Source organism: Capsicum annuum, chromosome 10, assembly GCF_002878395.1.
Source record: "Capsicum annuum cultivar UCD-10X-F1 chromosome 10, UCD10Xv1.1, whole genome shotgun sequence".
Classification (NCBI taxonomy): domain Eukaryota; kingdom Viridiplantae; phylum Streptophyta; class Magnoliopsida; order Solanales; family Solanaceae; genus Capsicum; species Capsicum annuum.
Genome location: NC_061120.1, coordinates 79,196,951 through 79,224,147, shown reverse-complemented (window position 1 = coordinate 79,224,147; position 27,197 = coordinate 79,196,951). Strand labels below are relative to the sequence as shown.

Here is a 27,197-nt window from a genome sequence, read left to right as displayed (position 1 = left end):
ATTGTGATACATAATCTTCAAAGCCATCCACCTCTAACAACCACGTTAAAACCATTCTCACATTAATCATCAACTATCACATTAAAATCATCACTGTCAGACGTTATTGTGTGTTTCATCTAACAAGAAGTTCTTAAAAAAAAATTAACAAAAATTTCTCTAATGTTCTACTAATATTTTCTTAATAGTTCACCTGTATTTGATATTTACTAATTTTTAGATAAAATTAGATTATACACATTTAGATGTTGAGAAAAAACAAATAATTTTAATTTTTTAATATATAAATTTGGAAATAATATTTGTATTATCAAATATATATTCAGATTGAGACATCTTAATCTTAAAATTCAGATGCCCAAACTATCCTTCACCCAACCACAGTCCATAGCTCCTTAACACAACTTTGCAATAAATTAACTATAGTTAATCAATAAGTCCAACTATAAATTAAACAAATACTAGTTCATTTTAGATATCCTTACAACTCATTCCACTTCTCTCTTTTTGCCGCAAATCTTAGATCTCCCGCAACCCTTTTCTCATAATAAGGAAAACAACAAAAACTTTTCTTATTGAATAAAAAGGGTTTTTTAAAGAAAACTCAAAGGGCAAGAAAAGAAGTACAAGAATTGACAATAGAGAAACAAGGATGTCACCCCACAACACACCCCACACCCTGTCCTTCCAATAAGGTATGTTCTGGTAGATCTTTTCTCTTTTCCCCAATTTCTTTTTACAATTTCATTATCCACTAAATAATGGGACTGTTCCTGTTCAACAATTCAACCCCCACCCCCTACGCCCACTCCTTTGACCTATGTCTTTGTCCCCCCCCCCCCCCTCTCCTCTATCAACAAGGAAATGGTCTTTATTTATTTGGGGTCCAAATATTTTATCTTAGGTACCTAAATTGTGTTGTCCCGATAAAATTAATCGACCCATTAATGTCCGTTTCTTTAATGACATCTGGAGAGTGCTGGCTATGAATTCACCTAATTCAATAATTTCAATAAATTCTATATGTACATTAAAGGTCAATAATAAGATTCGAATTTCGAACCCAGTTAGCACATTTTTGAATCATTGCAACATCTAAATAAATGATCTGAAATTGATTCTTAATAAATAACTCTTTCACAAAGAAATTGATTCTTAATAAATAACCCTTTCACAAACTATGTAAAAAATTACATTTTTTTGCTTGTATGTGTTTTTCTGGGTTTTTGTATGTACAAGATACTACTCCAGTTTGTTTTGATTTGGCATGTCAATGGCAGGATTATCGGAGAAAATTGATGGGTCAGGTCTGAAAATCATAGGAATACCAGAAAAAATATTGAACCATGACCCTTTCTTTAATTGTTTACGATGGTTGAAACATTTTTTGAAGATTGAAAAAGATAATTGTAACTTGAAACTGTTAAAAGTTGATTTGCCCGCTGCCTCTATTGCTCGAGGTGATTTTTTGAAATTGGGCAATGGGGTGCTGCTGTTATCAATGTGGTTAGGAGTCAGGTCCTGATTTGGTTGTAAAATTGATGTACGTTGAGTATTTGGATACATCGTTTAGAGGGGAATGAATGCAGGAAGTTGTATGATCTAACGGGTAAACTTAATGAGTGGTGATAACCCTATTTGATTAATCATTGATCAGAACGAGTGAACTGTCTTAGACGATAAAGCATAGAGCGAATTGAGAAAGTGTGGTTGGCGTTTTGTTGGGGGTTAAGATGGAGGTTGAGCTTGATTTGAGGGATATTTTAATGAAAATTTCAGATGAAAAGAACAAAGACGAGGAATATGCGAATGTTGATTTGAAGAAGAGTGAGTTTGCTGCTAAGGCTGATGATTTTGTTTTCAGTAATAGACATTCTATGAAGTTTGATGGAAAGATAAGTTTGGACCTCACTGAATGTATTGTAAAGGATGTTGATGGAAAGAACATTGTTGGTGATGATGACAAACATTTTGCGTTTGTTAGTGGAAGGCGGAGTGATGATTGTGGCACAGATGAGATTGGAGTAACGAAGTCAAGTGTGGTTAGGGAAGATGAGAACAATAGGAAGAGAAAGCGAGAATCTTACACGGACTTGCTGAGTTGGGTTACTGATGTTGCAAAAGATCCTTGTGATCCTGCCATTGGATCTTTGCCAGAAAGATCCAAGTGGAAGTCTTACGGGAATGACGTAATCTGGAAGCAGGTTCTGCTGCTGCGAGATGAAATGCTTCTGAAAAAGAGTGCTGATACAAGTGCTCAATGCTCGATATGGCGGGTACTTTATTTTTCCCCTACTTTTGGGTTTGAATATTTAACCTATGATGCATCTTATAACGTATCTCCATTTGTACTTGTCAATTCTATAACATTGTGCTTAGCATTTGCTTTCAAATATCAAAAGGCTGTATTGAACTACTTTAAGTTTTGAAAGGTTTATAGAGTGATTTTCCATGAAAAAATCATGTTGAAAGTGACAAAATGAAGAGAACAAAGAAGATCAGTGCTTGGATCTGGCACAAAGGCGGACCCATGTGTCTACGTGAAGGTGCACGTGCACTCGTTAAATTTGTAATGTATATACCTTGAGATATGAACATATATTTTATTAGGTACCCTAAGACACTAACCCAAATTGGGTGCACTGGTTGAAACGTTGCGCACTTCCTCTTTATTAGATGAGGAGACTGGGTTCGAATCTCGTTTACTGTTTTTCTTGATGTTTTTGTTTTTTATTATCTGAGAAACTTAATAAGAAGTGGATAAAACAAAGGGGCTGGCTAGTTTCGAACTAGTTACCTCATGGTGCAAAGTGGAATCAGACCATCATGCCATAGCTAAGTTACTCGGACTCTGCACTTTCGGTGCTGCACCTGTGCCGACACAACATGGGTGTGAGTGTGGGATCTGTACCTAGCTTGGTCAACTGCTTTTGGGTACTTTGACAAAAATCGATAGGGAAAGTCCAAACATATTTAATGATTTCTGTAACCAAAACAATAGAGTTAGAATATGTGTAGGAATATAGCATATAGAATCCTACTTGTATTCTAACAAATAGTTTAGGTGAAATTGAAAAAAATGGAATTTCTTGTATATAGAAATTTCTATATTAGTGCTTTTCCTTTTATCTCCTTTCAGGATTCTCCTATTATCAACTTGCTCCTCAAGTTTTCCATAATAATTCATAATTTTGGTTTTATAACTCTATTTTTGGATATTTGAATTATTTTTAGCCGAATCCCCACACTTGTATCTATACCTGAATCCATATCTCCGAATCTTAAAATTGAGATCATGAAGGATCCGAATTCTAGATCTGCACCTATATCGGACACCAGTGCCAGAGTCCGAGCTTCATAAAGAAAACTTTAGCTACATAGTCATTTAATTCATATTTATATGTTAGTATGTCAGTTTTATATTTTTGTGTTTACGAATCGGTATTGAGTGACATACTTTAATTAACTTGCATTAACTGTTGGTTGGTACTCCCGTCGTCTTCAAATATTGGATTTGCCTCTGATCCTGCACTTCATAAGTGAAAGATGATCAAATGCTAATAATCCTAAAGGGTGAAATGACGAAAATAAGATAGGTCAACAGTATACCAGATTGCTAATGTATGGATCATTTAGGCTCTGATAAAATTTTAATCAGTCTCCTTATCCGAGCAATGTAAAACAGTTTCTGAATATATGCAAGCGTTATAAATCAGTATTACAAAGACGATGCCATGGGATGGGATGTTTCACTTATCATAGGGAAGGGTGTTAGCATCAGGATTCTTTGATATTTTAAAATATAAAAAAATGAAAAACAGACTAAAATATTAAAAACTATAGAAAATGGGCACCCGAATGCACGTTTTTGGTATGTGCAGACATTGGGGTAGGGTCGGACCACAGGGTCTATTGTACGCAGTCGCACCCTTATTTTTGCAAGTGGCTTTCCACGGCTTGACCGTGATCTCTAGGTCAAATGGCAACAATTTTACAGTTACTCTAAGGCTCTCCTTTTAATGAATCGAAGAAAATACAGTAAAAAATATATAAATTTGAAAGCAAAAATTTTTCAAAATTCAATTTGCTTTTTGCACCGAAGGGTATAGCTTAGCGGTCAAGAAGTGAATCGAAAACCATTAAGTCTCAAGTTCGATTCCCATCAGAGGCAAAAATACCAAAATACCAGGTGATTTCTTCCTATCAGTCTAAGCCTTAGTGGACAGAATTACTTGTTACCTATTCTGGTGGGAAGTAGCAAGTACACCATGGCAATAGTGGAAGTGCGTGCAAGCTACGCTCGGACACCACGATTGTTTAAAAGAATTGATATGTTATCTAGGCAAAATAATATCAAAAATATCCAAATTCTTAGTTACAGAATACCATGTATACAATTTATAGGCAATTATTTAAAAGAATAACTAAAATGAAAGTTTTCAAAGGTATAAAAAGAAAACAAAATAAAGCAGAAAGTGCGGACTTGACTTTCTTGGGCTGTGCATGGTGGATAGAAGAAGGTATACATCATGCATCAAAGTACGTCAAGGTATACATCATGCGTCAAAGTACATCCCACATATTGATGTATTAGTCCCACGAGACTTTAACTCTCATGGTTGCTTCTTGGTGTTTATAGATTTGCTTGAAAGGTGAGTCCCAATTTTCCATTTTAAAACATTGCTATAAATATAGATGGGCTTAAAGAGAGTTATTATCCATGTATATAGATCTACATAAGAGATGAGCTGCAAGTGATTCAAGTAAGAAACTGCATGCTAGTATTTGCCCTTTGCCCTTTTAATTAAGGCAATTTAGCTAATTTAAGGCTGATCTCTTTCCTAGTTGGTATATTTTATCCCTTTCAAGCTGGATAAATCAATTTCTAGATAGGAAGGATTGAGGGATGTGAATTCGTGTAGAAGATTAGAAGGAAGGAGCGTCCTGTAGTAGGTAGGAGTGATTTGTTTTGTTATCCGCTAGTAGTCATAGTGCTAGTCTTGTTTTAGAGTGTTGGTGATGTTTGTTGTTTCGGATAGATCGTGTGTAGCATTACGTCGTGGTAGTCTTATTTGTGTTATTATTGTTGCGTTGATCCCTATTGTTTCTTGTTCCTATGCTATGTCGGAGGTTTATCAGAAACAATCTCTCTTTCTCACCTCTGAGCTAATGGTATGGACTGCGTACCCTAATCCTCGCAGAATCCACCGTGGGAATATACTGGGTATGTTGTTGTTGTAAGCTAGATAAGCCAATCTAAACATTTTCAAGCTTTTTTCAGTTTCCTTGCTTATTTATATTGCGTTACTTACAGGTCAGTTGTTTGTGGTGAATTTAGTAGAATGATAGTGTAAGCCGCGAACCAAATAACCAGTCCTCAACCAAGCACCCAAGGGTGTGAGATAGTGGTCAGTGAAGTGGGGGGTATGAGGTCTTAGGTTCAGATCCCATTGTATGCTAAAAAAACTAGCTGATTCTTCCTATTTTTTCCTAAGCCTTGACGGCCAGAGTTTCCCGGTACTTGTGCCGGTCAGAGATTGTAGGTACCCAATCGAATTAGTCGAGGTGCGACAAGTTGGCTCAAACACCACTATCATAAAAAATTAGAGCAGCTTAACCAATTCAGCACCTTTACATCATGAATAATATCAAGGGATGGACACTCAAATCCAATTCTCTGTTTTTTTCCACATTCCCAAAATTTATGTTGCATAACATTTTGAGCAACAAAGCAACAAGTTTGAAATGAAAAAGTAGTTGTAGCCGATTTTGAGATGTAGAGTGGAGCTTGTTAGTATTTGCTGGAAACATTAACTTCCTTAAAATGCAAATAGATGATCTAAAACAATACTAGGTGAGACAAGAATAGAAAGAATTACATAATTAGTTATATTTAATTTGATAGTGGACTAAGTTGCTCGGATTCTTCACTTCGGTGCCCCACTCATGTCGACACGACGTAGGTATGGGATCCGTATAGGATTTGTTCAACCAATTTTGGGTTCTTTGACCAAAACTGATAGAGAATTGGGGACAAATACCTATGATTTCTATAATAAAAACAAAAGCTAAGGTGAAATTGAAGAAAATGGAATAGCTTTTATGTAGAAATTTCTATGCAAGTCGTCTTCTTCTTGTCTCTTTTTTGTATTCTCGTATTGATCAATATTTTCTCAGAATACCATGTAAGTTCTCCACACAATGTCTCATAATTTAGATACATAACTGAATTTTTAGATATTTGAATTATTTTAAGCCGAATCTCTGCACCCGTATCCGTACCTGGATCCACACCCGCTTCCGAGTTGAACAACTTAGATAGTGGAAGCTAGAAAAATTAAGATAAGATGAAAAAGTGTTTTCCTAGATTAGATATTATTTATGTTATTGTCACTTCTTGTAGAAACCATGAAAATCCTCAAAAAGAGTCGAATGAAGTGATTCGTCTTTTGTGGATCTTTTGTTAAGTTGTATTTAGTGGATCTTGATAAATTCACTGGTTTTTTATTCTCTTTTTTTATGGGTAACATTAATCATATGTTATAGAACATTGATTGAGCTTAATGGTTTGGCTACTTAAAGTAATAGGTTAATAGATTAAAAAAGTTGTTTTATTTTTATTGTCTCGTGGGACATATTTGGATTTATGTGATTAAGGAGCTAGAGAAAAGGTTGACTCACTCAGACCATTTTATCTGATACAATTCACTGTTAAGAGTCAAGTTACTGATTTCCAGTTTAAGAAAGGAAAAAAGGAAAAAAAATCGGTGTAATTTCCACAGAACGCGTTATTAAACTGTTAACTGTGGTTAAACAATTATCAGTTTGAAGATTAAATGGACCGTGTAGCCTATTTTATTTGAGATGTGGGGTGGAGCTTGCCATTAGTATTTTCTGGAAACATTATAAAATGCCTTTTAAGGCAGAGTAAATGATCTAAAACAGTACCAGGTAAGATAAAAGTTGAAAGAATTTCATAGTCAGTCATATGTTATGTCATTGTGGAAGCTAAATAAAATAAGGTAGGAAGCAAAAGGGTTTGCCTAATTTAGATATTGTGCAATTGTCTCCTTTTTGAAACCATGAAATCTTAAAGGAGATAAAAAGGAATGTTGGAGTTTGGTGGGGGAGAAAGGACTATCAGTGCCACCTAATGGGGTTGATGTTGTGATATGGTTGATCAGTTAATTCATGTTTTATTGATTTTCCTTTTTGTATGTATTTAATGGATCTTGATAAATTTACTGGTTCTTGACTCTCTTCTTTTTTATGAGCTTAATATGGTTTGGTTACTTAATAGTTGTAAATAAATTGCCCATTTCTCTGAAAGAAATCAGTTCAATTGAACCTCAGTTACAGAGACAAATTTGGTTCCACGTTGTGACAATTTAATTTCTGACTGCCTATCGAGAGAGAAATTTGGTTCCACGTTGTGACCATTAAATTTCTGAGTGCATATCGAGATATGTGGCTAGTGCCATGAACCATGATGTAATTGCAAGTGCAGCCATTTATTTGGTTATTTTTCCCTTCTAATTTATGATGATTATTTTGAAACGATAACAAGTTACATAATTTTGAATAGTACAATTTACGAACAAGAATGCAGAAGCATAAATGCCCAAATTTTTTACCTATACGAAATTTCCAACTTTCTGTTCAATTATGTTGATAAATTACATGGAAAATGGCAGAATTATCAATCACATGTAAAATGGCAGAATTAATCTGCATGGCTGAATTTAATTTTGCAAATAGTTAAAAAGGGCTGCTCGGTGCACTAAGCTCCCGCTATGCACAGGGTCCGGGGAAGGGCCCAATCACAAGGATTTATTGTACGCAACCTCACCTTACATTTCTGGAAGGGGCTGTTTCGAAGACTTGAATCCGTGATCTCCTGGTCACATGGCAACAACTTTACCAGTTACTCATTATTGTTTGGAATGAACAAACAGAGATTGTAATTTGCTGGGTGAAGAGTTGCAGTGGGTTGCTCCTCAATAATTGTAATTTGCTGGGTGAAGAGTTGCAGTGGGTTGCTCCTCAATTCAAGGACATGTTCCCGGATGAACTCAAACAATAGAACAATAGAAGAATAAACAATAAAAATAGTAGGAAAGATAAATAGCAAACACAAGAGTTTTACATACTCCTTGCTCAAGGGAGAAAAACCACAACCTACCTCTTGGATTTCTAAGTTCCACTATATCCAAGAAAACTCTTGAATACACAGTCCAAACTTCAGGATTAAACTCTTAATCCACTCTCCTAGTAATAACTCTATTATAAGGAACCATAAGCAGTAGCTCTACTGCTCTATCCACCAGCTAACTCTAACTGGATACAACAAGCTAACTCTAGCTTGATAAATCACCTAACTCAAGATTATTACAAAGAGTTCTAAGTTACACCACAACACCTACAATAATCATAAGCAAACGTAGGCAAAAGTTTAAGAACAATATACAAAGACTCAACTACAACAAGGAAGTAAAAGACAACTCGATGAACAATCAGTTCCCTGTTGCAAAGTAGAGTCTTTGATTCACAGCTTCAAAAGATATTTAGTTGTTAGAATATGGAAGCATTGATTTTCTCGTTGAGGAAGATGAGCAATATGTAGTATGACACAAGAAAACTATGAGAGATCCCATTGGTTGAGGCAAAAAGGTGGCAACAACTTTTGTACTTTGTGTCAGCTGACACTATTGACCGTGATTGACAGGTGAGCCCAACCTGTTCCTTAAGTAGTAACAACTTTGTCATCACAAAATCTCCGGGAAACAGGTCCCGACATACAATTTGTCAATCATCAAAACTAAGGCCTTAACAATTTCCCCCTTTTTGATGATGTCAAACCATATGCAAGTATTCAGCATCTTCAAAACATCCACACACAACACATTCTACAACTCAGCAACATACCACAAGCCACAAGGCCTTGCCAAACCAGTTTGCCCAACCAATTTCCCGTATCACTGATACCTATAAGCATATAAGCATCCTATACTTTTATTCCCCCTGCACCAATTCCCTCTACCACTGATACCTATAAGTATATCAACATCCTTTACTTTTATTCCCCCTGTCTATGAGCATAAGTTCCCCCTGCGTGTGAGAACCCTTGTCTTTATTTCCACAACCTAACTACATCCCATCAAGCTACCTCAAACTACCTCAGATTTTTCCCCCTTTTGGCATCATCAAAGAAGTTAGGCAGTAAACTAAGCATACATAGGCATTCATGTTAATTCATGGCCATTGAAACAACATGAGCAAGAAAAGATCAGATAGAAGTGAGAGAAGTGATAGCACAGAGAAACAGTTCATTGATCCATTGATCAGTACCAAATGTCATTAAAATACAATAACCATAAAATATCATAACAACTGTGCTAGGTACACATTGGAGATAAAAAGGACAGGGATAACAAAGTTTCACAGGGCTTAATGGGAAAGGGGAAGAGACCAGGGTGGAAAGGAATCAGGATGAAGGATCAGAAGCTGCCTAAGGAGAGTAGTCATCTTTTCACTTTCTGCAGCATGTACCTTGAGAATATGTTGAGTCAAGTCTTCATTTTTTGCAGTCGCATTCATGTTAATTCATGGCCATTGAAACAACATGAGCAAGAAAAGATCAGATAGAAGTGAGAGAAGTGATAGCACAGAGAAACAGTTCATTGATCCATTGATCAGTACCAAATGTCATTAAAATACAATAACCATAAAATATCATAACAACTGTGCTAGGTACACATTGGAGATAAAAAGGACAGGGATAACAAAGTTTCACAGGGCTTAATGGGAAAGGGGAAGAGACCAGGGTGGAAAGGAATCAGGATGAAGGATCAGAAGCTGCCTAAGGAGAGTAGTCATCTTTTCACTTTCTGCAGCATGTACCTTGAGAATATGTTGAGTCAAGTCTTCATTTTTTGCAGTCAAGGCTTCAACTTTGGCTTCCAACTTCTTCACCCTCTCATACAGGGCAGTGTTTCCTTCTTTCAACTTTCTATCAGAACTGGTTCCCTCTTCGGCTCTTGCAATTGATGTTGCCTTCAAAGCAACAATCTCAGCATCCTTTTGAGTTACAATAGCTGTCAGGATTTCTACTTCCTCCCTCAGACCCTTTTGTACATCAATCAACTCACACACAACAGACTTAGACTTCCCTTTTCCTCTCCTGGGAATGCATTCATTTTCTTCCAAAGTGGTGAGGTTGAACATTTGTTTCACTGATCCAGCCTTACCCTTGCCACATTCAACATTGTAATAGGCAAATATTTTGTTCATCCGAAAACCATAAACTAGGCCATGTTTGCCATCTTTTACAGTCATGATTGTGTTAAAGTGCTTAATGACAATCACTGGTTGGTTCACCTTTTGATAGGTAGACAACACTTCCATGAGGTACAGATCTAGGCCTGTCACAATAGCCCTCTTCTCAGACCTAAGAGATAGGACCTTACCAACTCAAACAACAGATGATATTCTGATATTCTCCCTTAAGGACCTTTTTGTTGATAGTCTTACTGTTCAAGTGATCAAGTTCACTAAACATTCCAAAAACTGTGCAGATCTCTCCTTTGATCTAATGGACCTTATTCCTATAGTGGGAGCCCTTTCAGAAAGTGTCCTCATCTAATCCCATATCTACTTCAGTAACTTGTGAGGTTAAGTAAAGACCATCATCAAAAATAGTCAAGTTATGGTAGAACATCCTTACCTCTTCCTCATGCAACTGGGGCACATGCAAATCAAACAGGTGCTCCCAACTTTGAAACTTTACCCAGTCAAGTAACTCCCTCATCCCTCATCCCTGGTATGGTATCCACGATTGGATCAAAAAATCTTCCTCTCAAGACCTCCTGATTCTTGAGAATCATCTGTCGAGCTTTGCAAGGCAAACTTTTTTCTTTGGATGGAGTGTCTTTCTTCAATGAACCAGTTCCCCTCCCAGAAGTCCCAGGAGCATTTGAGGTTCTGGCAGATTTGGAACTGGGACCCGGTCCCTTATCATCAACATGTTCTGATCTCCTTTTCTTACCAGTGATGCTAGACATTGGTTTTCTTATCAACAACCCCTTTCCTTTCTTTGGTGAGGGAACTTTTTTTCCCTTTACTGTCTCCTCTGCAGTAATTGCATGTTTTCCAACATCAGAGTCGAGGGACTCATCCTCAGAGTTACTTAAGCCTTCAAACATCCGTTCAATCTCCATGTCCTTACTATCAGGTGCTTTAGCATCTGGTTCAACCATATCTATTCTAAATTTCTTTGGCATTCTTCTTTCTTTAGTGTTTTCCTTGCTTTTTTCTGATGCTTCCCTCACTATGTTCTTGGAACTTGATCAGGTTCCAGTAGCTCTGGTAGTTCCAAATGAAGCCTTGAGTAAAGAGTAAGACCTTTTCTTCGACGTTTTCCAGGATAAGGGCTTGTTATCATCACTCTCCATGCTATCCTTATTCATACGAGAGGGATCAAGAGCAGGTAGTAACACCACATTTTCATCATCAGCATCTTCAGGGAGATCATTTTGTCATCTGGTGGAACGGTTGGGTCAGGAACTTTGTCCTTGGAGGGATTGGCACCATCATCTCCTTTTGAGGAAGAAACACTGGGACGGTTCATCTTTGTCTGAAATTATAATCGTTGGCAATTCTTTGTAGAGAAAGAGGAGTAAATTCAGTAATGGCAAATTGTTCCACTGAGTCTGAAGGTATTGAGGATATGTATATTACTTTCAAAGAAATGGGCTTGTCTTTCTAAGAAGATGAAAAGGAGTAAGACATTTTACAAGGATTGGAGAAACTGTAAGAGATGAAAGGATCAAGCTTTTTGCTTTCCTTGTGAATGGTTTGGGAATTGATGAGGTTGAATGAGGATGACTTTAAAAATGAGAGAGGAAATGATTTGGTTTTAGGCTTTATATAGTGCACAAGAGAACGGTTGAGATTAAAAGATACGATGCGTACAAGGGGACGTGTCCGGTCAAATGGACACGTCTGTTGAGTTTAAAGTACGTGACAGCCTTTTGGAAGAGGCAGGAGAGTGACGTGGCGCAGTTATTAATATTTAAAACAGTCATTATTTGGGAATAACAAGTGGTACCGGCCTGCTTAGGGACCTGGTCCCTGAGCAATATTAAAATCCAATGACTTTGTGCTTTCTCACTATTCGTTTCATATCTTTTCTTCCTTGCCATAGGTGTGTATCTGCAAAGATATGTGACTGAATTAGATATGTAAGACATTGACCAGGATACCTTCTTACCAATTCATAGCTAAGAATAAAGAATCATGAGGGTCTCCTGCATCCACATTGATTTCATAAGCTCTACCCTTTCTTGTGTCACTCAACCAGTTCCCTATTGTCCTTCATCAAGGATGTACCACGAAAAATTCCTTCAAAACTTGAAACAACCATTTTGCTAATTGATCTATAGTCCACCGACATCAACCATACCCTAATCTTTGATTTAATCACTAAAGAGACATTTCTCCACTGAGGGCATTCAACAAGAGGTAATTTTCAGATCTTCAATCATGTGCTCTGAGCAAACATTATCATCATCCTTGTGTTGGTTGCTCTCTCTTGCCCTTCTCTACAACATCAATCACTTGTTAGCCTTAGGAATCCATTCAAGTCTGGGTTCCCTAAAGGTGACAGAGCTTCCTTGTCCAGTTTGGCAATCTTTGTTTCCTCCTTTTGTGTGCTTTGAAGTTTCCCCTTTCCCCCGAAGCTGTAGTTTTAGAGAGATATATATCTTTAAAGTGACCATCCTTTCCACAATGGATCAATGAGACATTATTTTTGCTCCTTGCATGTCTGACTGAAAAGCTGGGTCCATCTTCTTGATTGTTTATCCCAAGCCTCTTCTGCTACTGGATCCTTGGCTGATGAAGGTAGTCAGTGTTTGTGAAGATTTAGTCCACTTGAGAGCTTTCTCAAGTTCAGTCTTCACCCGAAACAGTTCCTTCTCAAGCACTGTGTTTCTATCAAGTGATACAGTTACGTCAGCCTTGGTTTTAGCCAAATCTCGTTCTAGCTGAAACTATATCCTACTTCCTTCACCTTTTCCCTTAGAATCGCGCTTGATGACAGATTGATTTCAAGGAGAGTGACTGGTTTATCTTCCTCATTATAATATCTGTCATCAGAGCATCAGGGCAAAGAGAGTCAAAAAAGGATACTTCATCTTCCATTACCATCATGGAAACATCTTCTCCTTATTCTGAATCATCTGAATCATAACAGGAGTCGCCCCACAGGATGCCAACACTTGATTGACAACCTTGCTAAATCTTACAGAAACCTGATCTTTGCCCTTTTCTTTACCAGCAACCTGCTTAGCATATTCCTTGCATTCTATCTTATGCATAGGGCAATCCTTAATGTAGTGACCAAGCCTGCCACATTTATGACATGTGTCACTTCCTTTTCCTTCCTTTAGAAGCCTGCTAGAATCTCCTCTCTTAGATAAAGCCCTAACTTTCTTAAGGCTTCGAGAACTCTCTCTGCAATATAGGTTGTTTCATTTTCTTCAACACTGGTAGTTTCTTTTGCAGCCTTAAGGACCAAATTCTTTTCAACCTTAGGTTCAACCTTTTAACTTTCCAAGTTTCTTCAACATCTCATAGGTTTTGAGATTCCCAATGAGCCTTATGCATTGCCATTTTATTCAGATTCCTGTCTTCTGTGATAGCATCAACTTTGCTTTCCTATCTTTATTGCAGAATGCTCAAGAATTTCCTTAGCTGCTTGTGAGTTGGAATAACTTCACCAAGACAGTACAACTCATTGGCTATAGCAGTGAACCTGGTGTGCATCTCTAGAATGGACTCTCCTTCCTACATATTGAAGGTCTCATATTGATTTTTCAATACGTCCACCTTGGACTGCTTAACCTGAGTGGTCCCTTCATGGTCTGTTTGAAGACAATCCATGATTTCTTTAGATGTTTGACAGGCAGAGATCCTGTTGTACTCATCAGGACCAATACCACACATAAGAATCTTCTTGGCCTTGTACTTCTTCTCAACCTTCTTTCTATCTGTATCATCATACCCCTTGGTTTTGGGAACTTGTGATGTCACATCACCAACTTTTACTGTCATTGTAGGAACAAACGGGCCATCCGCAATGACATCCCAGAGCTCTAAATATTCAGCCATGATGAAGTCATGCATTCTTGTCTTCCACCACTCATAATATTCACCCTTGAATCTTGGGGGTCTAGTGGTTAACTGGCCTCTTCTAGATTTGGAGGAGCAACCATTTTCAAGATCCTTCCAAGGTATTAGCTTTTTCATGGAAGACCTGCTCTGATGCCTGATGAAGAGTTGCAGTAAATTGCTCCTCAACTCTGAATTCAAACAGTAGAACCAATAAAAGAATAAAAAATAAAAATAGTAGGAAAGATATGAAATTCAAGAGGGGGTGAATTGAAAATTTTCTGTGAGTCGACTACTGACTCTTCACAATCGACTTACCCAGCACACTTCACAAGACAGATTAAACTTAAAACAATTAAGCAAATAAGTAATCAAACATAAAGTAAAGACACTGAGATTTATCCTGGTTCGGAACACCAATGTGGTGCCTACTTTCAATCCCCTTGGGTTTCAACGTTTCCGTATATCTTTCAATATTGGCTTCGAGTACAATGATGAGAAACAAGTTCCAAAGACTTATTTTGCTCTTCGGATCTTGTGACACAACTTCAGTTTATATCACAAAGTTGACTCGATCATATTCTTTGTATAACAAATGTAAGCTAAAGATTACAAAGCCTTATGAGACTAAGATTAAGACACTTTGAGTTTTTCTTCTTGAAGTTGCGCGCATGCGTCAGCCTTTTCTCTTCTTTTATAGTGTCCACCTTTTTCCTACCGTTAATGCGAGGAAACCCAAGAGATTCCTTCTCAATCAAGGATTTTGATTGATTCCTTGATTGAGGGATGATACCATAATGTATGTCCATATCAGATATGTCCGTACGTGGTGCAGTTTCCACAATTATACATATCCATATTAGATATGTCCACGTAACGGTTGTGGCCTTCCTTCCTTTTGTTTTATATCCTGATTGATTTGGTCTGTCGTGATTTTGGGATTATGATCCTTCTTCCATTTTCAAGATATTTGATTGATTTGCTTGCCATACTGTTTGAATGCCGTGATCCTCCTTTTCATGATTGAATGTGCTTTTAGTTGAGTTAGCCTTTTTGATCCTCTATATCTTCGAGTGAGATACCCTTCTATTTTCCAATATCCTGCAAAGGTCCACTCATTAGTTTGTCATTATTAAAACTTAAATATAGGAGGCTAACAATCTCCCTTTTTTTGATAATGACAAACAAGCATAAACATCAGTTAACTTCCCTGTCTGTCACAGTAGTCACTTGCTCCCCTGACTTGTAAGCATCTCTATTGTCCTAAGTTTCTTGGGTATCAGTCGACCTTTGTGTATCGAAAGTCGACTTGCTCCCCCTGACTTGTAAGCATTTCTGCTGTCCCAAGTTTCTTGGGTATCAAATGGCCTTTATGTATCGAAAGTCGACTTGCCACCTGACTGATGAGTGCTTCTTGATTTCTTGATGTTCCTGTCTTTCTCCCCCTTTTGGCATAATTAAGAATAGCAGCAAAAAACAAAACACAGACAGACGAGAAGCAATAGACAAACATGGACAGTCATAATCTATTAATGAAGTAGAGCAAAAAAAAAGTTGTGGCAGATAGTGTGGTAAAGATTATCTTACAACCCATCAACACAAGGGACATGACCCTCTTTTGAATAAAAATTCACAATTCACCATTTCGCCTGGAAGTATGTTAGGTTGTTATGCATATAATGACAAAACTTGTCATAAGATTTTTCAACATTTTTGACAAAGGAGAGGTAGGAGGTTTGAACAGAGACAGCCAGATCATCATTCGAGGAAGAGACTTAGGATTTGAATGAGTCCATACGAGAGAGCACTCGAGAGAATAACTTGACTCCTTGTTTGAGCCCATCGAGTGCTAGCCGGATCACACTTATGTCACAACTTGTACTTTTCCCAAGGTCCAGGAGTGTGGTAGTTGACTTCTGGAGTTGCATGACACCTTTTTCAATGGCTTTGATCCGCTGCTTGAGTTCTTCGAGTTCCTTCAACAAAGAGGTAGAGGGGTTAGAAACAGATTTACTTACCCTTGGAGGTTCAGCCTTAGCACGGGCAGGCTCCTTCTTGCACCATTCATCTTTATGCTGCTAAACGTTTTTGAATCATAAGTTGTAGCAACTTCTACAATGGAGTAGAACAGAAGGATCCAGATGATGAACAGCCCGTATGGCAAACTGGCAGTGGCATGAACTTCTTTTGCACTCTCAAGCATGTGCTCACGTATCCAGGTTGTCTAATTGATTTTGATCTTCTTGACGAGACAATACAACACGAAGACATCACAACAAGTGATGTTGCTTAGGGATCCTTTCCGCGGAATCAGAGTGGGAGCAATAATACGGGCCATGATGCGAAATTTGAAACATAATGACAGGGGACCAAAGTTGGTTAACACGGAGTCAGGGTCAGACAAATTTCTTGGCTTCCTTAAAGCCCACTTCAAAGTTCTCGGGTCAGTTACTGTTCATAAAAGGGACCACACCAGAAAACTTCGTATCAAAAACGTTTTCAAACAGGAGTTGTTCAAGACAATTCTTGTGCCCAGCACAAGTCTCGAATTCACCACAGTCTAGGGAAAGTAAGAGATTAGCATAAAATATGCGGACAGGATCGTCATAAATTAAAAGTCCACAGAGGCGAAAAAGCAAGGACAAATCTTGAAACTTGAAAAAGTGACTGACATTACAAGAGGCATCTTTCAATTGACGAAGATTGACGATGCGACCAGGTACGATGGAGCGATTTTTAAAGGAGTGGAATTTTTCTTTGTGAGAGTTTGTCCAGAATTGGTGCATCTCTTCTGGAGGGAGTTGGAAGGGTTTGAACGAGGTTTTTTGACAAAGAAGATGGTTGGAAGAGGGTCGTCGTCTCTTAAGAAGAGTGGATTGAGACGAGGATTCATCGGAGGACTCAGAAAAAAAAAAGGGATCATCGGTAGAGATTCTAGATATGTTAGCGAGTCTTAGTTATGAGTGAGAGAGAAGATAAGATTTAAAGGATGAGAGATGGAGGAGAAGAGCCTGTTAAGAAGAGCAAGAGGGTAAGAGGCGACTGTTCAAAAGAGATAATGGAGGTAAGGTAAAGGGGCGTGAAGTGAAAGGGGATTGATGGAGGTGAAAGGACAGGAAAGAAAAAGGTGGCAGAGGAAGCGTGGGAAATGGTGAAGTTAATGATGACTTCCCTAAAAAAAATATTTTTTTTTGGTAAAATAGGTAAAAAATATGACTCATAAATCATTAATGCTGAGAATGCCAAATTTTTTTCTGAGAAAACAAAATCTTCCTTCCAGCAATGGTTTTGTAATATCTGCCAGTTGATTTTCGGAATCAACAAATTTTAATGAAAAATCATCATTTTCTAGATGATCACAAATAAAATGATGCTCGATGTCAATATGCTTTTCCCTAGAATGATGCATAATACATTTAGATAGACTAATGGCACTAGTATTGTCACACAATATGGGAACAGATTCAAAAGACAAATTAAAATCAGGTAGTTGACGCATGATTCATAGAATTTAAGTACAACAACTCCCAACGGCTGTTTATACTGCTTTAGTTGTTGGTGAGTCAACTAAAGTTTGCTTCAAGCTGTGTCAAGGACTTAGGATATTTCCCATAAGGCCAAAAAACAAAAAAAACATTCTCACACAAAGAGAGGTTAGAATTATCAAGAATAATATCATAAATGTAAAATTGTACAGTAAGGAAGTTTAAACAAGCTTTTGTCAGATCAGAGTTATATCAAAGTTATTTTCTTGAAAATCATTATTTATTAGGAAAGCACTCAAATCTTTCAAGCCAAGCCTTTGGAGCGTGTTTGAGACCGTAGTGCTTTCGACATTCATTTGAAAGCAGTAATAGCTAGAATTGATTCTAACCTTTCCACAAGGGAAAGGGTATCATTATGTTCAATACCTTCTTCCAATGTACTTAGTCGTCCGAATATTTTAGGGTGAAAGTTGGCAATTTTTTATAATTTCTTGGAACACGTAGTTTTGCAGTTTCAGATGTAGCAATCGACTCTGGAGAGGGTATAGTCGACTTTATTTTGTGATGGTTCCGAGGTAGTGCGAGCATTTCCTCCGGATTGTACATTACTTTGTCACTTTATGGATCAAACTCTTCCCGATATATTCTTACCATTGTTATGGACAAGGCATTGCTTCTGCCCAACAGAGATCTGGGAGATTACGTTCTAATCCAGACATCCGAAATGACTGGTTCTTTCGCTCCACTACACCATTCTTGACGTTCGCAGATAAGAGACATGTTATTTTTGACATGTTTGAAGGACCAACTTTTAGCTTGGAGGGGATTCCGAACCCGGCGTCACACATCTGACTGATGCTGAGTGAGTTACAGTTGAGACGGATTATCAGATATACTTCACCAGATTTGCATGAGAGGCTGAGCTTTACTGAGCCAATTTGATGACATTGTCTCTGGCGTTGTCACTGATTTTGACTAATCCTTCACCTACATTCTTTAAAGCAGAAGAGATCTCTTTCTTTCCGGTCATGTGTTTGGAACATCCGCCATTAAGAGCCCATATTTCCTTTTTATGGTTTTCGCGGATATGTTCCTGCAAAACAAGAAGATTAATTCTACTTAGGTACCCAAGTGGTCTTGGGTCCTTGTGGGTTAGATATGCTTCCTTTAGGCTTCCAAACCCACACACTTTAGGCTTATGCCTGCAGCGGTAGGATTTGTGCCCTCTCTGTCCACACAGATAAAATAGATGGGTCCTTAAGAGGAGAATGAGGTCTTAGCTGATTTAAACGACCCGGATGAGGAACTTGAATTATTTTTAAGAAATTTGATCTTATGAAACTGTGGCTTGGAGATTTTCTAAAGCTGTTTAACTGCAATTTTACGTCATCAAGCTCTTCGTGAAGCAAGTCAATTTCGATTTGACATACTTCGATTTCTATCTGATAACTTCTTCGTTCCTCTTCAAGTTTTCGTTTAAATCAAGCTTCGCAACTTTTCTTCTCTTGAGCGAGTTTATTATATTCATCTATAACTTTTTGAAGCTCGTCAATTATCGTATCTAAGTTGGATTCAAGAGTATTACAGTTGTGACAGTCATGTAGTCTTACCTCGCTAGATTCACCTGTTGCCATGAAGCATGTATTTGCAGCCTCTACTTCTTTAGTTTCATCTTCATCGCTCCAGGCTCCAAAGTTTTGATTCTTTCTGGATGGTCGTCTTCTCAACTCTGGACAGTTTGTTTGAAGGGGCCAGGCCTTCCACAATGATAACAGCGATCATCGTTTCTTGTGGAGTCATTATTTTTGGATCCTTGGATCTTTGTTGTCTATGTCTCATGATTTACCTTACTCCACGGTTGATGAAGGACATTCCTTCACTATTAGCATCATTCAGAATGTCCTCTTCTTCAGTTGGAGCAGCGTTGAAGGCTACTGGTTTCTTCTTTTCCTCTTTCTGGTACCTGTTAACATAATTTTTCTCATATGCAATAAGGTTACCTTGTAGTTCGACATGTCATGTTGTGTAGATCTTCGTCTTCCAGAATGACAGCCTTGGTTTCCCAAATATTTGGGAGATTTCGAACCAGCTTCTGGACTTGCAGGCTATGTGGATAGATCATCCCCAGTGATTTCAGTTCTTATACGATCTTACTGAATCTGGCAAGCATTGTTTCAATGTCCTCATCCTCTTCCATTTTGAACAACTCATATTCATTGACTAGGGCAGCAATTTTTGACCTCTTGACTCTGGTGGTTCCTTCATAGGTTACCTCTAATTTGTCCCACATTTCTTTTGTAGTCTCACAAGTTGATATTTTGTCGTATTCTTCTCCACTCACTGCACAAAGAAGTAGACTTATAGCACGTGCATTAGTTTGAATTACCTCTTGTTGTTTTTTGGTGACCTTGAAGCTTTCAAGGTCTTCTATGTCAAAACTGCTAAATTCTTTGTCTTTGTCCTTTGACTTCTCTTTAAGTGCTGGAATCGGCTTTGGACCTTTCTTGATGACAAACCATGCTTGGAAGTCATTTAATTGGACAAAGATTCTGAACCTATTTTTCCGGTAGGAGTAATGCTATCCATTACAGTATGATGGTCTTGTGGAGGAGTGGCCATCCGGGAGAAGAGCACTGGGGATTTGATAATTTGCCATTTGATCTTTACTCACTTGCGGTTAAGCAACACTATTGGTGAGACCTGCTCTGATACCAATTGAAATTCAGGGGGGGGGGGGGGGGTTGAATTGAAAATTTTCTGTTAGTCGAGTACTGACTCTTCACAGTCGACTTGCCTGCAGATCAATACACTTCACAAGACAGATTAAACTTAAAACAATAAAGCAAATAAGTAATCAAACATAAAGTAAAGACACCGAGATTTATCCTGATTCGAAACACCAATGTGATGCCAGACACCGAGATTTATCCTGATTCGAAACACCAATGTGATGCCTACTTTCAGTCCCCTTGGTTTTCAACTTTTCCTTAGATCTTTCAATATTGGCTTCAAGTACAATAATGAGAAACAAGTTCCAAAGACTTATATTGCTCTTCTGATCTTATGACACAGCTTCAGTTTATATCACAAAGTGGACTTGATCCTATTCTTTGTATAACAATTGTAAGCTAAAGATTACAAAGCCTTATGAGACTAAGATTAAGACACTTTGAGTTTTTCTTCTTGAAGTTGCGCGCGTGCTTCAACCTTTTATCTCTTCTTTTATAGTGTCCACTTTTTTCCTGTCGTTATTCTTTGTGAGGAAACCCAAGAGATTCCTTCTTAATCAAGGATTTGGATTGATTCCTTGATTGAGGGATGACACCATAATGTATGTCCATATCAGATATGTCCGTATGTGGTGCAGTTTCCACAATTGTACATGTCCATATCAGATATGTCCACATAACGGTTGTGGCCTTCCTTCCTTTTGTTTTATATCCTGATTGATTTGGTCTGTCGTGATTCTGGGATTATGATCCTTCTTCCATTTTCAAGATATTTGATTGATTTGCTTGCCATACTGTTTGAATGCCGTGATCCTCCTTTTCATGATTGGATGTTCTTCCATTTTTGGAGCTGGCTCTCTTGCTTGCTTCCATGTTAAGTTAGTCTTTTTGATCCTCCATATCTTCGAGTGAGATACCCTTCTATTTTCCAATATCCTGCAAAGGTCCACTCATTAGTTTGTCATTATTAAAACTTAAATATAGGAGGCTAACAATATAAATAACAAACACAAGAGTTTTACATGGAAACTCCTTGCTCAAGGGAGAAAAATCACGACCTGCCTCCAAGATGTCTAAGTTTCACTATATCCAAGCAAACTCTTGAATACAGACTCCAATCGTCAGGATTAAACTCTTAATCCTCACTCTTCTAGTAATAACTCTATTACAAGGAATCCCAAGCAGTAGCCCTACTGCTCTATCCACCGGCTAACTCTAACGGGATACAACAAGCTAACTCTAGCTTGACAAATCACCTAACTCTGGATGATTACAAAGAGTTCTGAGTTACACCACAACACCTACAATAATCATAAGCAAACATAGGCAAAAGTTTAAGAACAATACACAAAGACTCAACTACAACAAGGAAGTAAAAATACAACTCGATGAACAGTCTGTTCCCTATTGCAAAGTAGAGTCTTTGATTCACAGCTTCAAAAGATATTTTGTTGTAAGTATATGGAAACGTTGGTTTTCTTGTTGAGGAAGATGAGCAATATGTAGTATGACACAAGAAAACCTAGGAGAAATCCCATTGGTTGAGGCAAAAAGGTGGTAGCAGCTGTTTCCATAACTTTTGTACTTTGTGTCAGCTGAGACTGTTGACCGTGATAGTGACAGGTGAGCCCAACCTGTTCCCTAAGTGGCAGCAGCTTTGTCATCACAAAATCTTCAGAAAATAGGTCTCAACATACAATTTATCAATCATTAAAACTAAGGACTTTAACACTGGGGTGTTAGTGTCCTTGATTACCATATACAGTAGGGCAGGTTCAGCACTTTCAGGCCTTGTATTTCCTGAATAAGTTTATCTTGAATTTATCTTTCCATTTTATCATGTTGGGGCAGGTATAGCCTCTTTTATAATCTCATTGGTGTCTTATGCTTGCTGGTTTACTTTACATTTTAATTTGTCCAAAAATAGTGATTTTGTCTTCCAACTTGCAATTTTGTGTTGCATGTTTCAGAGTTGTTACCAATGCACTTCACAGGTCCAGCTTGTGAAATAATACATATATCTAGAGTTTCATGTTTCTTTTGTGACCCTTTTGTTCCATAAAAATGCATTTCCCCTCCGCAAGTATCTATGTGAGTAACCAAGACGTATTTGTTCATTTATTCTGTATTTGTATCACCTTTTCAATTGAAACTTTACACAGTGACAGAGTTTCATATATATATATAGAGAGAGAGAGAATCATTTGTGCTGATAGTCAAGCTTTATGGTGAAACACAAATTTACTCTTATTGAAGCTTCTAATCAGAATTTTTCTTTGCCTTGTAGATAAAACAGAAGATGCATCCATCTATGTATGATGATAACTCCTCTCTTGAGAGAGTGAGATGCAGCAGGCGGGTTCTACTCGCTAAAAATCCATTGAAGAAGGCACCTTTTTCAGCATTGTCATCCTCAAGTTCCCCAAGTGAGGAGGATCCGGTTGATGGACCTGCTGATTCTTCTGCAGAGTCAGGAGTTGCTCTTTGGCGGAACCAGCGCCGAAAGCGAATACCAGTCGGACCGCAGTTTCAAGCAGATATTCCTGAATGGAGACTGGAGGAATATGAAAGTGACTCCAAATGGGTGGGTACCCAAATCTGGCCACTAGACAAACAAGAACAAAACATAATGTTAATTGAAAGAGATCCTATTGGAAAGGGAAGGCAAGATACATGTGGCTGCCTATACCCTGCTTCATATGACTGCATCAAGTTTCATCTTGTTGAGAAACGGAAGAAGGTTAAGCTTGAGTTGGGATCAGCCTTTTATCTGTGGATGTTTGACTTGATGGGTGAAGAAGTTGCACTTTCTTGGTCAAAACAAGAAGAAACGAAATTCCAGGATATAGTGAAAATGAACCCGTTGTCGACAGACAAGAGCTATTGGAATGAAATATTCAAGTTCTTTCCTAACAAAAGCAGGGAATCTTTGGTCAGCTACCACTTCAATGTCTTTCTTTTACGGCGCAGAGGTGACCAGAATCGAACAACTGGAAGTAATATTGACAGTGATGATGATGAACCACAGTACGGACCTAGAACTAATTGTTTTGGGAGGGATTCTGAATTCTCCATCTTTTGTTCCCCAAAGAAAGCACATCTGGATCCCATATAGTAATTGAATGTTTATATACCATGGTGTTGTTCAGAAATGTAAATTGCAGGTTTTTTGTTGTGCTTTTGCCCATCAGCAGTTTATATCGGCAAATATTTTTCAAAGTCAGTTGCAAAGTGCAGATACATAATACCAGATACCATCTTAAAATTGTATATTTTGAGTTGGTGGACTTTTTGGGTACAAGAAGGTTCAGGATATTCTTTCTTCTTACCTTTTTCAGCATACAGCGTTTTACTTTACCTACTTGTTATTGTTCAAAACGCTGATCAAGACTGTTACTCATGTTATGATTTGCTCAGATGGATCTCTACATATTGCGGTTTGCCTTTTGTTCTCCTTGCATCCCTAAAATCATTGTGCTTTTCGATAGCCCTTGTATTTGGGATAACTGATAAATCAACTAGTTTCTCTCGTCTGCGTTATTGTCAGCATGACTTGCTTTATTACTATATTTTGTTTTTGTACTTGATTTTTGATAGGCTTTACTTGAGTTGTGAGAGTGTGCATGCACCACCCTCCCCAAACTTCTTGTATACATTGGGTATAATGATGATAAAACAATGAATTTGTTTTATACAAGCTGACAAGTTATTTCTGGTGGAAGTAAAGGGCGCTCTAGTGTGTTAAGCTCACGGCAGATCTATGTAGAAGGTATGGGGTGGTATGGTACCCGCACTTTTTGGATGAAACTTTATATATTTATGTGTATATGTATCAGTTAATGTATAAATATTATGCTTGGCACCCACACTATCAAAGGGACTAGTGGCGTAAGTGGTCGAAATTGTTTGGGTTAACTCCAACAAAAACCCGGCACTATATTTTTAGAATGATTTTTAGCACTTGTCTATTTTCTCTTAATAAAACAACATTGCGTGGCTATGGAGCATAGAACCCATAACCTCTTCTTTACAAAGCACTTGACAATACCAACTAGGCAAGTCTTCATGTAATACTACCACTTGTTAGATATATATAATTATAGTTTACTCTTTGAATATTGATTCCACTATCTTAAAATATCGTACGGAGTATACGTTATTGTTCAAAATAAGATGGCACCCGGAGCTTTTGAATATTGGATCCGTCTCTGATTAAGCTCCCCTATATTGGAGTTCGAGGAATAGTTGAGCTCAGTGGTAAAGTCAAAAATTTTACTGAGGGATATCAAAATATGAAAAAAATGAAAAAGTAGACACGCAAAATAAGGGAAGTCAACATATTGTATTTATACCTAAAATTAAAATTTTAACCTAGCAAAGTGGATGATTTTTCGACATGACTCTGTCACTGATTGAACCACATTGAACGTATTGCATGCAGTTTTACCTTTTATGACTTGTAACTATTTTCATCGACTTGGAGGACCTCCTTGTCACACAACTTTTACAGAAGGTTCCACTTCACTAGACATTAGACAAAAACAAAAATGATTGTTGTAGTGGTGGTTGGTTAGATCATGCCAGCAAAGCTATTTTTTATTCAAAAGATAGTGAAATCTGTAGCTTCCATGTTTGTTAAATACTCTCTTGATTTGGAGCTTTCTGTGCCAAGCAAAACTATGAATATATCACAACTTATCCTATTTGGAAGATTTATTTTGTTATCCTCAAAGAAGAAATGCATAGAAATTTTATCCACTTTTAGATGATACTGAAATCCACTTACAAGTTATAAGCCATGTGCCAAAAGGTGTAGGTTGGTTCAAACACAATTAATGGCAAGAAGGGTGAGGGTGCAACTCTATGACCAATGATAATTCACTAGCCTATATGAATAGACGATTAAAAGTTCATATATATATTGTCAAAACTTTACAAGGACATCATTAATTTGATTCCCTTTCACTTTTCTTGTCAATGCTCTGGACATAGCTGTACTTTGGTTGTCCCCAGCACTCCACTAGTTTAGGCTGAAGCAAGGTTACGTTGCGTGTCATATAATGTTTGTGTATTTAGTATGAGGAAGTTTGAATAATAATTTTTGATGTTTAATCGGTGAATAAAAATTATTTTTGGATGAAAAAAATAAAAATATCAAATATGAAAAACATTTGAAAGACCACGTTTATCTTGAAAAGTTCACTGAGCAATTTAAGAAAAAAAAACTACTGCCAGGAGAAAAGGCAAAGAAAACTCTTCGAATAAATGGATTCAACATTATGAGAGATAATATTGTGTGCATGTGAATTAGCTTTCAATATTCGATGGACACGAGTAAATCGCTCGAGTCTACAAGCTACATTTTGTACCTGCTTTTTTACAAGGTCATCAACTTGCGAATTTGTGGTGGCGTAATAGAATCACTACCAATGGCACGTTGTGCGCATAAATGCAAGAGACTCCCCCTATAATAACAAGGCTGGAGAAAATAATTTACCACGGCTCGATTTCATTATTTTTGCAAATGAATCTTGGGCTAACCTCTTCTACTAGGAGAGTCAAGAGAGCCTTCTCTGTTAGTTGAACGTTAAGTAATGATTTGAGTTGGAGCAAGTAATATGAAATTAAAGGCTAAGTTAAGAAAAATAACTTCCACCTGTGAATAAAACACGCAAAAATCAGTATATCACAACTTATCCTATCGAGTTAATTACTACATGTTGGCATGCAGAGGCGGATATAGAATTTAAAAGTTGTGGGTTCCAACTTATAATTTTTACCACTAGACCAATAACACACTTTGTTTGTGGGTTCCCAACTTATAATTCTTATATATTTACTAGTTTTTTCAATATAAATTCAAGAATCGGACGAAAGTTATGGGTTCCTGGAAACCCACACTTTGTGTTGTGCATCCGCCCCTGTTGTCATGTATATATTTTGCATAACTTGTAAGAAAGAGTTAATTAGGAGTGTGATTTGACTAACATATCTTTTATTAATTCATTAGTCTTCGTCTATTTACATGTGTCTTAATTTTAGAATAATTATTACTTAAGCCGAGTTGAAAAAAAAAAGTGGTCAATTATCACTTAATCTTTGAAATATGTCAACTATTTTGAGAGAAATTTTTTTAGCAAATACTTACTCCGTCTCATTTTACTCGTTCCAATTTGACATTGTACATTTATTAAGAAAAACAATTAATGAGATGACTACTTTACTATAGTACTTCTATTAACTGATGTTTATATTTTAATTTGGAGAAAAAATAATTAATACTAAGGATAAAAAAAAAATATCTTGTCTTGATTAATGGAAAATGACAAGTAAAAAAAAAATGAAATTAGAAAATTTAGGAGAATTAAAATGGGACGAGGGGAGTATGTCAATTATTTTGAGAAGGTGAGAGTATTACTAGCAAATGTTTTTCACCAAAAGTTATGGACAAAGTGAATTGATAATTCTTTTTTGTTTCGTTTTAGATTTTCTTGCATTGAAGCAATCATATTAAAGTGGGTTATATCAAGTTATCAGGTTCTTGAATCACATTCGATCATTTTAAGTTTATTACTCCCTTCGTCTTATTTTATATGTCGTAATTTGATCGGATACGAAGTTTAAAGAAATAAAAAAACACTTGATGATGTTTAGCAAATTGTTCTTTATTAAAAAATGTACTACTATTATCTTTAATTAAGTGAGACCAATAAGGATAAAAGTGGAATTGTGTCTTTAAGGGGTCATTTAGTTTGAAAATAAATTATACCGGAATTAGTTATGCTGGGATAAGTTATGCTGGGATTAGTTGTGC

At 37.2% G+C, this 27,197-nt stretch overlaps 1 protein-coding gene across 1 annotated transcript; it reads left to right on the top strand.

Moving 5' to 3' along the window:
• The first annotated feature begins 477 nt into the window (after positions 1-477).
• LOC107845591 (AT-rich interactive domain-containing protein 1) lies at positions 478-23,912 on the top strand. Its single transcript, XM_016690006.2, has 3 exons — positions 478-695; positions 1,281-2,276; positions 22,671-23,912. The coding sequence occupies exons 2-3, from the start codon at positions 1,734-1,736 to the stop codon at positions 23,496-23,498; spliced, it is 1,371 nt and encodes a 456-aa protein (XP_016545492.1). The 5' UTR covers positions 478-695; positions 1,281-1,733; the 3' UTR covers positions 23,499-23,912.
• The last annotated feature ends 3,285 nt before the right edge of the window (positions 23,913-27,197 follow it).